The 13,578-nt window shown below is 44.2% G+C and overlaps 1 protein-coding gene across 1 annotated transcript; it reads right to left on the reverse strand.

Annotated features, from left to right (window-relative positions):
- Positions 1–953: 953 nt before the first annotated feature.
- On the reverse strand, positions 954–13,578 carry LOC310933353 (sphingosine kinase 1-like; the record flags this gene model as incomplete). The annotated part of the gene is made up of 5 exons (XM_083896824.1): positions 13,182–13,578; positions 6,684–6,833; positions 3,785–3,879; positions 2,601–2,716; positions 954–1,812 (listed from the first exon to the last, which is right to left on the reverse strand). Exons 1-5 carry the CDS (start codon positions 13,324–13,326, stop codon positions 954–956), a joined length of 1,365 nt encoding a protein of 454 aa, XP_083752950.1. The 5' UTR covers positions 13,327–13,578.

Consider the following 13,578-nt stretch of genomic DNA (forward strand, 5'->3'; position numbering starts at 1 on the left):
CCACACTTTTTGTTTTTGTTGTGCTTTAGCCAGTCTTTGTGCATTTAAAGCTATCTATCGTTCTTTATCACCTCTGTCTGCAAATGTAAAGCTTAAAATGAAGGACACATTGGATGCTGACTGCTTATTTACCAAGGGAGAGAGTACATTCTTAAGATGTTAAGGGGATCATGTGCACAGATCATGCCCCTCCCCCCCACGCTAAGTGCTGCAGTGATGTACTTTACTGTATGTGGAGGAGGAGGATGAGGAGGAGGAGGGGGGAAAATAAAGTAGTAGTAGTATAGGAAGACTGTGTTTGTGTGCGAGAGGAGGCAGTTCTGACAGTTTGATGGTGGTTGGAGATCACCCAGGAGAGTATAAGAGAGAGGGAAGTGGAGGTGGAAGCTCAGCTGGCCAGGTTTCTGTCTGCCTCACACGCACTTCATCCATAAGCAGCTGTAGGAAGTGTAAACGTAGAGAGGGAGTGGGGCGCTAAAGCTCAATCGTAGAGGACATTTTAGAAAAAAAACAAAAACAAAGCAAAGATTACAGATATGTCAATATCTCCAAACCAAGAGGGAGGTGATTGTAAGTGCGGTTACCCAGCTCGGAGATTGGCGGCCTGGTGCATTACTGTGGGACGTCATGCTTATAGCACCTCAGCTCTGCTCCATCTCCACAAACATTAATATTTCTTTCTAATGCACATACACACAGAACACTCTTTTTCTCTAAACTGGTGCCAGCCAGCGGTGAGAACAATTGACCATGGCTTTGACCCTGAATCGGACATCGAGATGCACAAGATGTCGTTTCTGTATAGAAAAATAGAAGGATTTCCAGGCTGATAAAATGTCTTTGGCACTTCTGGAAAAAAAAAACTGCGACATACATAAAGGAAACAAGACCAGAGTATAAAAAGGCCAAACTGCAAAGCTCTATGACCAGACGCAGATTAAGATAATCCAGATTCAGCCGTATATGAGTCTGGCCAGCCCTGGGTGAATTTGTGCTTGAACGGGCCCGTACTCCACCGTCTCTCCGTCCACAGAGATCACGCCTTGCGGAGAGATCGGCTCGAGCCGCAGGGCCGTCACCTTCTTGTACACCAGGTGGGGGCAGCCGCACGCTAAGTGCGAGCCCTTCTCCATGGCGAGGAAAAGGCGCAGGAGGGCGGGTCGTGAAATTCCGGCTGTCACGTAGAACAGGTGAATGAAGCCGTCATCCGGCATCGCACCAGGAGCCGCCCACAGGTCCTCAGCAAGGTGGGACTGGTAAATCGCCAGCACCAACACAAAGTCCTCCTCCTTGACCACGGTCCAGCTCTCTGGTACTGGCTGGTCCAGGCCAGGGAGAAGAGAATCCACCAGTGTCTTGGTCTTGCCATCACCTTGCGTCTGAGTTCCTTTGGTAGTGATAACACTGGTGTTGGTGGTGTTGTGACTGTGATGACGATTCTGATTTGGGGACGTGGGGGAGGAGCAGAGTGAAGGGTGCTCAGGCGTGGAGGGAGGGGGGCTCGCCGTTATGGTGCCTTTCTGAGGTTTCGGTGTCTCCTTAGCGGGCAGATACGCCAACTTGCCCTGATAGACTTTGAGGGAGTACAGGCGCACCAGGGTGCCCATCAGAAAGCGGATGGCGCCAACGTGGCGGTACTTCTCACTCTCGATGTCGACGTCTGCCACAAAGCCCCAGGCCAGGGAGAGGAAGGAGAAGAGGCGCTGCTCAGAGGACAAGTGGATCGACACCAGGTCCAAAGAGCCGACGAGACCTTTGCACAACAGGAAGCCACAGCTCAACAGCAGCTCTTCATTCCAGGCTGGAGGCGACCTGAGAGGTTGTTGTAAAGAATAGTCAGAATCTGTAATGGCGGTAGTCTGACTAAAACTAGACATGGTGGACTAAAACGCCAAGATACTGGGTCAAATTACAACTGCATGTATACATTAACTGGTGTAGGTGCTCTGTAATAATGTAATAATAAAAGAGGCCAGTACACAGAAGTAGTAGTAAAATATATAAAAAAAACCTAAACATGATGGAATCCAGACCGATGCATTTTTAGACTGATGAAATAACAGAATGTATGGTTATGGATGGTAGAAAGACATGGACTGGTGCTCAACATGGTACTTCCGTTGTTTTGCTCTGCGATGTAACAGAACAACTGGATATCACCACAGAGTGTAGCACAGGCGAGCGCTCGTCAATAAATCAATTTCCCGCGAATGCTTATATATATACTGGTACAAGGACTCCCATCTTTTGTGTTGTGTCAAGAACCAACCAGCAGATGGAGATGATATCCTGAGAAATGTACTGGGGCGACCTGCACTTGGGACTATAACAACTCCATAATGTGCAAGTTTTCAAACCCATTACATCATTCCTTTGAGAGTTATCAGCCTCAAATGACCTCTGGCTGCACGGGCAAAGCAGTTCCAATTTGCTCCACTGCCTCCGTTCCCTCCTGTGGAGCGATGTGCCCAGTCAGCCTTTGGCATAATTACACAGAAAGGAGATAAACTGTTCTTTTTTTAGGCTGAGGATGGTTTTTGTCTTTGGTCTTTGCGCCGTTACTCCGTGCATTTAAATGACTCATTAGTGGACGGACTCACTGTGAGTAGTGGTGGACGGAGGCAGCCAAGGCGTTGCCTGAGCCGCCAGGTAGAATCCCAAGAGGGGTCTGGATGGCCTCTTGCCAGTCCTCTCGCTCCATTAGACCATTTATCACCTGAAAGGGAACAAAAATGAATTGGAACACGGTCCTAAATAGAAAATCAAGTCTGTGTTATAACAAAATGCAGTAGGGAACACATATTCACCATTGACTAGGTGTTTACTAATTATATAAGTAGCATACTAGCCCTTTAGTAGTAAATATTAAACACCGTATTCGACATAACCTTATTCTACCTCTATTATGACATGCATGAATCAAGATTTTTCCTACATAAGGTGTTAATACATGCTTAATATTTACTAATAAAGGGCTAGTATGCTACTTATATCCATGTTAGTAAGCACCTAGTAAATGGTGAATACGTGTTACCCAAAATGCAATAACAAAACCATGCAATTGTGTGTTTTATTTTATTTAGTCTATCTGTAGCTGAACTTTATATAGGTGTCACTATTTTGCCAAGAGGAAAGGAATTGGGCTTGTAACTGGTGCTGGTTCAATCCCAGAATGGGATGTCCCTGAGCAAGGCACCCACGGCACAGATAAGTGCTGCCCACTGCACCTGGCTTATGCATGTTTATTACTAGTGTGTAATAAGGATGGGTTAAATTCACGATCACTAATTGGTTTGTGTGTGTGTGTGTGTGTGTGTGTGTGTGTGTGTGTATGTGTGTGTGTGTGCAAAAATAACACATTCTAACCGCTCATTATTATGTGTACATTGCTGTGTTTCAATGTCATCATGAAGTCGCATCATCCTGCCTCAGGACTACGGAAAGAAATTGGCCAATGGTTACAATCTGACACATTCACATGTTGATGTTCATTCATGTTTTTGAATAAGATAATAATAATAATAATAGCTATAGCTGTATGGTAAAGCCAGGAAATCTGAAACGACCCTGATTTCATGAGGATTTATGCATTCAGCACTGAGCAGAGACACAGCCTCGCAGTGCAGGAATCACAACAACACTACTCCTTTTGTCGTGTGTAAATTCAAATAAAGATTTTTACTATTAGACGCTGGGGTGAGGGGGTTTATATAACTTCTGCATGTGCTCGGATTACAACAGTGGTTCTTGCTAAACAGAAATAGGTCAGGGAAAGTCAAAGCACCTCAAACAGCAGCCCGTCTCCAGACATAATAACCAGGGCATCCCACTGTGACAGGTCTGCCTTCCTCACCAGCTCCCGTGCATGGTTCTGATGCTCTGTGATGAAAGAGAGAAATATGAGACAAAAAAGTGTAGGGGCAAATCAATAAATTTAAAAAACGGGGACAAGGGCAGAGAAGAGACGCGGTCCCATCATCGCCAGCCTCTGGGGTAGGATCAAGGAGATTAGGCAGAAAGGGGATTCAATTTCCCCTTATCAGAACAGAAACATCACATTCATCAATCCAGTGGCTCCTCCAACGGCTCCAAGACAGCTTAACGGGTCTGCCAACGTCTGTGACCCACAAATATATGTGCGTGTGTGTGTGTGTGTGTGAATGTGCCTTTTGTGTTTAGTGTGCGTCCGATGGTTAATGGGCTGCTGTACAACTGAGCTGTTTTAGCCTCGTTTTATTGGCAGCAGCTTTAAGAGGGTTTCTCTGCAGGGGTCTACGTACAATCATAAGTCCACAGACGACGCAGTGTAGTGGCGCGTGTGGGGGAGAGATAGCTATAAACACGGAGGGAGGGAGAGAGGGAGGGAGAGAGAGAGAGAGAGGGCAGACAGACAACAAAGTTAGTGAGTTTTGATGCACTGCATCATGGAGAAAGTATTTCCCACTCCAGCCCATGTATTGATCGAGGACAAAACTTCAATAAAAACAGGATCTGCATCCCGTCCATTTTCCCTTTACTCTGCTCACACACACAAACACACACATTCATATACTGTAGACACCATAAACAAGGTTATCCCTAACCTTAACCATAACCCATTAATACCTAATCACAATTAATACCTTAATCATAAGATGCTCTAACATTAGGATCTGCCTCATTAGGACCCTTAAAGGTGCCATATGTAAGAATGTGGCCAAAAACGGTTACTACATTCAAATTCCAAATACCGAGGTCTTTTGGGTTTCGTTTTCTGACGTAACTGGCAACCCGTGGTTGCTCGGCAGCTGAGACTCTACTGACTGCAATGATTGGTAGACGGCGGTAGGTGGCGCCACATGCCAAAACATGATTTCAAAACATAAACATGATTTGCAGTCTGCAAAATATTTTTTTAAATGCAAATATTTTGTCTGTACTGTTGTTGTTGGTGAGTTCAGTTTGTTATATGAACATTATTCCTGAGTCTCTGTGACATATTAGGAGGATTTTATGGCCAGTTGCTTTAGATTTATTACATAATGCACCTTTAACCTAAATATACATAAAGTGGTTCTGCCTGACTAGAAGTGGACTTCGGGGCTTAAGGACTTTAAGGCCCTGACAAGTTCAGAATCGCAAAAACCTTTGTCTATCATGACTAAAAAACTTCTTTGACATGACTCGACACACAGCATCAACATGTCAAATATATCTATTTGTAAGATTAATAAAATACACATAAAAACAAGTTAATACAAAAGTATGTAAATGTAAAGTGGTATGGTGAATGTATGACCGTTTTAATTGCTTATTCCTTATTGGATTGATCAGTATTTATAGTCCATAAGAGGCAAACAAAAAAAAAAAGCACACACACCCTACTGGGCCTCTCTTGTTAGTGTTCTAGTGTTGTGCTAACAGTCGGGGGCAAATAGCTGACTCAGCATGAGGCCGTCAGGAGGACCCGTGCTGGCTGATGCTACACTTTCCAGCCACACACTAAGAAATCAAAGTACGAGATTGTACCTTTTGCTGTCGCTCCAGTTGTACCCTATCAGGGTACAAGTACTGTACCTTTCTCAGTGTGTTTACAGGAACATTGTTATCACTAGGGGTGCAGAAATGTTTCTTAAGAGGTACAAACAAGCAGGTACACATTTTAAAGGTACAGTGCTTGTGCCCCTGTTAGGGTACAACTAGAGAGACAAAGCATTTGTACCTTTTTGGGCACATTCTCGTACTCATACGCCCTCATAACACCCACCACCACCACCACCTTCCAGTGAGGTTAACTGGGGCAAAAAGAAAACTTGGATGCACTGGATGCTTCATACAGATTCTTGTTCTTCCTTGGGGGGGAAAAACGATATATGTTCATCACGGAGCTCTGCCTCTGGCAAAGGTTAATAATCCACTCCTCGTCACATCTGCCTGGCTCTCGTGTCTGACCACTGAAGTCCCTTCTTCCCCCAATCCTTTCTGCTCTACTCCAGTCTTCTTTGGCCCAGGTCGACATCAGTAATTACTCCGTCTTTGTCGTCACCATCCAGCTGTTGTCCTTTCTTTAAGTCCTGGGAGTTTGCACATCAGCACATTCACTTTCTGTCATTCTCTGCCCCCAGAGTCTCTGTATCAGAGATTCAGCTGCTGTACAGCGAGGTTGTGTTTTTAAAGGGTCAGTGATGCGCTGTACTTTGACCTTTTTGGTATGACTAAAAAAACAACCTTTCCCTGTTCCTCAGCAGCAGCTCCTTGACATTCAGAGATTCCTTGACAGTAAGCAACAGAGGTCATGCAGACTCTGGAGCAGCTGGTGTAACTTAAATGGCAAAGTAGCACAACTGATGGATTAATGGATGTGTATAACAGGTCATAGATCATGTGGCCCCCCTGTGTGCGCTGACATTTAATATTTCTCACTGTTAAGTAAATCACGTGATTACAGTTAGCTCCAAAATGAGCATAAATGATATTGCAGAGTCATCGTTGTGTGTGTCTGAGAGTCTGCATCTCAACAGGCTCTTGCTCCATGCGTGATGTGCTCAGAGTCTCATCATCTATCCATGATTGAGCCACGATGGGTTTTGAAAGTTTAATCCCCCCCGTCGCTGTCAGACTGACCTTGAAAAGATTGTTATCTAATGCATGAATAACACGCAAAGGTATAGTGCTCAACAGCGCAGCGTGCGGGTGTTACCGACCTGTGATGGTGAGACTGTAGGGAACGGCGGCCTCGACGAGCATTCCCTCTATGTGGGCAGTGAAGAGCTGCAGAGCCTGGCCACGTCCACTGTGAGGGTTCACGAGTATTTTGACTCTGCAAGGCCGACGGACCTCCATGTATGTCACACCTGAGACAGGCAGAAGAAGGTGGGGGAGAAGGGGGGGGGTGTGAGAGAAGGAACGGACTGAGACAAAACCAGACTTCTTATGCATGACTGAATATTTGAAAAGATGTATGCAGACAGCCTATTCCCTTTAGTGCAAGGCACTGTGTGTTTATGTGCTGTGCTGTGCTGCTTTCTTCCAAGAGAGAAGCCTTAAAGAATCCATCTCAGCTGGGGATCTACTGATTAATAAAAGCAGCTCTGTGACATTGTCTATTCTCTATGCATTACACATTTATACAAAATTTGAGTTGGACAAATGCATACAGCGAACAAGAAACAAATAATGTTATGAGAAAGGAAAAGTGTCTTGGGAAATATCTGCTTTTTAACAGTAAAGTTTGTGAAATATGCACATTTCTTGCATAAATATGAAACTGCAGTGAAAGGCAGTGGCTTAGACTGCATCATTATGTCATGACCCCTGGATGACTCCTAGGTTGCAGGATCCAGATCCAGTTGCAAGGCTATTATTATTATTATTATTAGTCGTAGTAATAGTAGTAGTATTGTCATCATCATTATTATACTATGATTGATATCAGTAATTTACAAAAAATCCATGCTACTTCTTGTATGAACGACATTTTAATACTATTAAAAAAACACATCAGAACTTAAGCAGCAGTTGGCAAAACAGCTGAAAGGTTCATTAACACCACAAAGAATTATGGGATGTGGTCGGCCGTGAAGGATCCATCTGATGTATCCTTCATGGACAGGCAACTTATGTGACAACTGGGACAGCCCACTCTGTGCGGTGCTGTTAAACTTTGAGGATGCAGCCTTGACTATAAGGACACGGGACTCTGGATTTAAGGCATGTATATTCGCAAGAACAGAGACATTTGTTATTTTTCTCGAGGTGGCAAGAACAACAACAAAGTCAGTTCTGGGCCAGGAAATTTCATACTTCACGAGAAACTCAAATGCAGAACTCCTGGGAAGCCCTCATAGGGAAATTCCACATTAACCATTCCACTTCAAATGTCTGGTCAATCAATAACACAATAGTTGTCAGACACCATAAGAAAACAGTTCTGCCTGGATGATGCTGTAAGAACTCCAGGCATTAAATCGTGTGGCTACCACTTCCTGTTCCTGGTCCTCGCTGTTGTTTTCTCCTAGTCAACCTGTGTATATATATGTTCCACATTCACCACATGCCCTTCGCAAATTGTATTTGTACCATAGTGTGCATTGCCCTCTTGTGGTTTTGGTTGTTTATCTTCAACACAATTTATGTATTTGTATTTGGTTCCTGGATTTTGACTTGCCCTTGCCTGAATTATTCAGCTGTGACCTTGCCTGCTCTCTGGATTTTTAGTGTTTTGAACTGAACTTTGGCTTTTTGTCCTTGTCTTTGTCTCTGCATCGTCCCCCAGTATTACGTTACACAGAGACTCACTGGGGATCACATCAAATGGGCACGAAAGGACAAAAACTTCAGCATCAAGTCCCTGCGTAACTATCTGGCTGTAGCTGATAGCGTTGTTTTGACTCACTGCTGCAACAACAGCATTGATGCTGTGTTGCCGTCACCCTGTCAGTCATTTTTTTTTCCACGATGAGACTGCGGAGGAACAAAAATATCTCGGTGAAAGAGGTTGTGAACCCACCAGGAGGAGTGAGGTGAGAGTGCGGTATCACTCAGGCGCATGCCAGACTCTGCCTCCATTTACCCACACAGGGTTGCCTTTGTTTTGTGTGCTCGTATGTAAGAGCACAATGTGGCTCTCAGACGTGGGCTTGAAAATCGGGGTCTGCACTCAGGTGAATAGCACAGTGCCTTTCATTAACCCACAGATATTTGACTGCTGTGAACAGTTCAGAACCCTCTGGCCATGTTGACACAGCACTCAGTCAATGTCCACGTCTCAGATCGGCGCAGTTAATCAAACAGAATAATGAATACTAAGTGAAACGAATGTTTAATGTGTTTACCAAGAAGCTAATTCAGATCTACACATGCATTCCTGCATCATTGCATGAGATATATGAAACAGCTGCAGCTTAATAGCTCAACCCAAAAATGAGGGGTCCACAGGTCACTGGAGCCAATCCCAGCTAACAAAGGGCTAAAGTTGGGGTTCACCCTGGACACGTTACCAGTCCATTGCACCGTCCACTCTCACATTCACACATAGGGGAAATTTACTGTCTCCAATTAACCTTTTGTGCATGTTTTGGACTGTGGGGGGAGACCAGGGTACCCCACACACAGGAGAATGTAGACTATAATGTAAACTCCATGCAGAAATGAACTCGTTCTGATCATGAACCCAGGTATTTTTGCTGCTAGGCCACAATCCTAACCACTACACCGCCGTGTGGCCTTCTTCCACAGGGATGATGAATTAAATTCAGTACCTCGCTAAAATAACTCTTTAATTGGCAGTGTAAGTCATTTCATTGCATGTTGATCAGTGTTATAAAGTAGATAATGATGTTCCAGCACCAATACTATGTTATTGCAGGTTATAAACCGCCAATCACGTGAAACCGTTCATGTTGGCTGTGTCTGTGTGCATGTACTTGTACTTGTATTTGTTGCCTCTTTAGGTCCTTTTCTGGCATAAACTCTGACCTTGTCAGGACCAGTAGTCCTCATGAAGACTAAAACCTGGTTCTTCCGAGGCAGAAGCTAGTTTCTGAGAAACTGACTGTTTGAATTGTGGTTATGGTTAAAGGTGCATTATGTAATAAATCTAAATCAACTGGCCATAAAATCCTCCTAATATGTCACAGAGACTCAGGAATAATGTTCATATAACAAACTGAACTCACCAACAACAACAGTACAGCCAAAATATTTGCATTAAAAAAAATATTTTGCAGACTGCAAATCATGTTTATGTTTTGAAATCATGTTTTGGCATGTGGCGCCACCTACTGCCATCTACCAGTCATTGCAGTCAGTAGAGTCTCAGCTGCCGAGCAACCACGAGTTGCCGGTTACGTTACAGAAAACGAAACCCAAAAGTCCTTGGTATTTTGAATTTGAATGTAGTAACCGTTTTTGGCCACATTCTTACATATGGCACCTTTAAGCTTATGGATAATGATTTGCTGTCCAAATGAATGGAAGTCAATGCAAATTCCTTGGAAGAATAACACTGGAATCTTGCATCGGTGTGTGTGTGTGTGTAGTCTCTATGAGACAGAAATAATAATGCAGGGTGTGAGGGTGTATGTGAAATCTGTCTGCGGTGTGATGTCGGATACCTGCAGGCACAAACTGTCACACCGGCGAGCAAACTTTCAGCTGCAGTGTGTGCATTTCACAGTTGCAAGTGGGTAAACACACACAGACACACACACACACACACACACACACGCACACGCACACGCACACGCACACACACACACACACACAAACAGGCAGAGAGGTGACAGGCAGAGTGGATGTGACAGTGTGTCTGTGCTAACAAGTGCTGAGCTGACAGAGCGTGGTTATCATCGCAATGCCACAAGTGTATCACTGCGGAAAAAAAACCCGCCTAATTAAGATGTGCTGTGGCCTCAGCCTGACACGCTGAAGCACAGAACGGATTTGCAGAACCGTGAAACTATTCAAGCGTAACTCTCGTCGCAGAGACAACTATGTGGGCAACTGCAGGTGAAAGCCGTCGCAACGAAACTGACACTCTATACAGACTGGCCTGACGTGTCTGCAAACAACCTGCATTCTTGGGATGGGTGAGGGTTTGCTGAAGAAAGGAGGAAGAGCAAAATCTACTGAGCATTAAAAAAAACAAAAAACAACCCCACTGCCCACAGCCACCAGGCTGGCTCTGTGAAGGGGAGCTGACATGTGACAGAAGCTCCAGAGGGACCAGGCTGCTGCTCAGGGTGAGAGGTCGTCTAGTCACGCATGCAGCTCTCGTCTTCTTCACTGATGGCAGAAAGAAAAACCTGGCACACATCTCAAAGGTGTACTGGAAAAATCGAGACAGCTCACAAGTCCAGGAGGAATGTCTGGTTAGAAGCCGTGTCTCCAGAAGCAGTTCATGAAAGAGTGTCTCGTGTCTCTCTTTTTTGTAATTGGTAGTTTATAACTTATAACAACAGGGAATTGGTGCTGAAACATCATCTACTGATAAAAAAAATCCCACAAAAATAAATGTTACCCGCGAGTAAAAACCATCTCATCCCTTCTGCATGCAATTGTGTGGCTTCTAAGCGAAATGGAACTCTTTGACCGACCATCATGTAGTCGGAGTAGTCACTTCACAGCCTGTCAGACTGCTGGTGCCATGCACTTTGACACTAAAATGAGTAGTTGCAACCTCACTCTAAACCATCACACTTAAGTGGAAGCGCATCACAGTAATAAGTTGACTTTCTGCCAAAAATACCAATCTTACATTGCATTTGCATGTTTAATCCTGCCGTGCCAGATGAGATGACATGCAATTAACTGGGGGAGGTAAATACACACTGGGATTAGTGCACACGCTGACTTTCACGTACCCTCTGCAATGTCACACAGCAAAGCTACCATTTAGTAGCACATTACTCGTTTAAAATATGCAGTGTTTTCTGCTAAATACTATTATGATGGTAAATTTCAAGTCATTCCGAGATACTCTTTGTTTTTGAGAAGAAAGTCAGCTCACTGTCAAAGTGCATCAGGGCAAATGGATCATTTCCTGAATTTCAAAAATTCATGAAAATTATTCCTTAAGAGGTTTGCAAATATTTTCAATGGATCCTTGTTCAGGGCGATGCCGACTATTGTGATAGTAAATTTCAAGTCGTTCCGTGACACTTATTATTGGCTGGCCTGGATGTAGAAAGCAAGAACAAGCTTATAAATCAAATATATGAAGACGGCCTGTAATGAGAGATGACTAGGTATTAGATGGCTGAGATGGTTGAATGGTAATGTCTGTGTTGCCTTTTCATTCGTCCATTGTGAGGCAGTGCTGAAGATGGGGGCATCCAGCCACCATCTGCCCGCCTGCTTTGCATACGGGGCTGAAACCCAGAGTGAGGCTGGCTGTTCACACAGTCTCTCTCTGTGTTTGCAGTGTTTACCTGAAGGCTGCAATCCCACATAAACTGACACTTCCATCTTTAGCAAACCATTGCGAATTAGTCATGGTACATATCTGCTTCCTCTTTCTTTAGCTGAGTCTCAGTTGTCCAACACAGATTTATATTCGGAGTAGATTCCTGGTACAGCTCACATGCAAGAACCCTGAAACTGAATACCAGCATTTGATTCAATACAAGTTAACACTATATCTGGATAAGGGGAGACTCTGAAGTCCATCATATCCACATGTCCTCTCCAATGACACAAACACCACTGACGGACACCTGATATCACGTCTTCCTCCCAAATGAGTTACACACAAGTAATTAGCAGCGTAAACATTTCATCATAATAGTATTTATGTTATTGCTGTCGTATTGTACTGAGAGTGGAAGACAAAGGACCCGGAAACCCTTCAGAAACTTTATATGGGGTCGTTTGAAAAATGCCAAACTATTGAGACTTTGATTTTTGCACTAATCACATCTGTGACCTAATATACTTTTAAGTTAGTAAATTAATCATTTCCACGAGATACTTAGTGTGTTTACCCATAAATCTCTATTAAAAGGGTGGGAACATTCTGAAAGAAATCTACCGCAACTTTTGCTGACAAAGGATTAGGTGTGAATCTGTTTCGATGATCAGTTTTGTGTGTGTGTATGTGGCGTGCGAAGTCTTAAATGAGCTGTTCCAGTCGCTGCAGTCAGGTTAGATCACCTGACAGAGCAGATGGAACGTGTCTAACCTCTTTGCCAAAACCTGTTTTTGGAAATGGGAAGGTGTAGTAGTATAATCCAAGTAGCATAGGTCTGAAGTCATGCCAGCCTACACCCAAATGACATAATTTAACAAATGTTTTTGCATAAAGACTCAATCCTGGTCCTGAGTACCTTCTGTCCTGCATGTAACGTAATGTACTGTATTTTTACAGACCTTTACAACAACTCACCCAAAGTGCTTCACAAAATAAAAGCATTACAGACACACGGTATAAAAACAAATGCATGAAATATAAACCAAAGTATGAAAATACCAATTATAAACACACAGGAATAAAAAGTGAACTAAAATAATAAAACTAATCCTGGTCCTGGGGATTGAGAAACCCTGAGATCCTCAAAACATCATAGTATTTAATGTCATTTGCTATTTATACTATACTATTATTATACTATTAACTTTGTGCCTATAGTTTATTTGAATACAAGGTACTTATATACATATATACTAATAATATATTCTATATAATAATATAAAGTGACCCTCACCGTCTCTCCTGGGCGCCTGCAGTCCTGCAGCATCTCTGATGGCATGAGCCCACCGCTCAGCCTCCTGCAGGTTGACCAGCGGGTCCTGGACCAGCGCCACCCGAAAGCACTGCTCCACTCTCTGCCGGGCCACTCCGGCGCTCATCCACCGCCGCTTGAACGGATAGAAATAGGCGGTGAAGTAGGCTCCGACGTCGGCGCTGTCCGGCCCTCTGTACGCCCGGCATCCCACACAGTCGCTCAAGTTGAACACCACCTTAGTCCGGCCGGGCGACGAGGAGATCCTCTGGATGGTCAGGCTGCGCTCCTTCAGGCTCACCGAGTACCGGAGCCTGTCGTCGAGCGTGTCCGTGAACTCCCCGTACAGCGTGCCCACGAAGCCGTTCCGCTGTTGGGA

This window comes from Microchirus variegatus, assembly GCF_963457635.1.
Source record: "Microchirus variegatus genome assembly, chromosome: 10".
Taxonomy (NCBI): Eukaryota; Metazoa; Chordata; class Actinopteri; order Pleuronectiformes; family Soleidae; genus Microchirus; species Microchirus variegatus.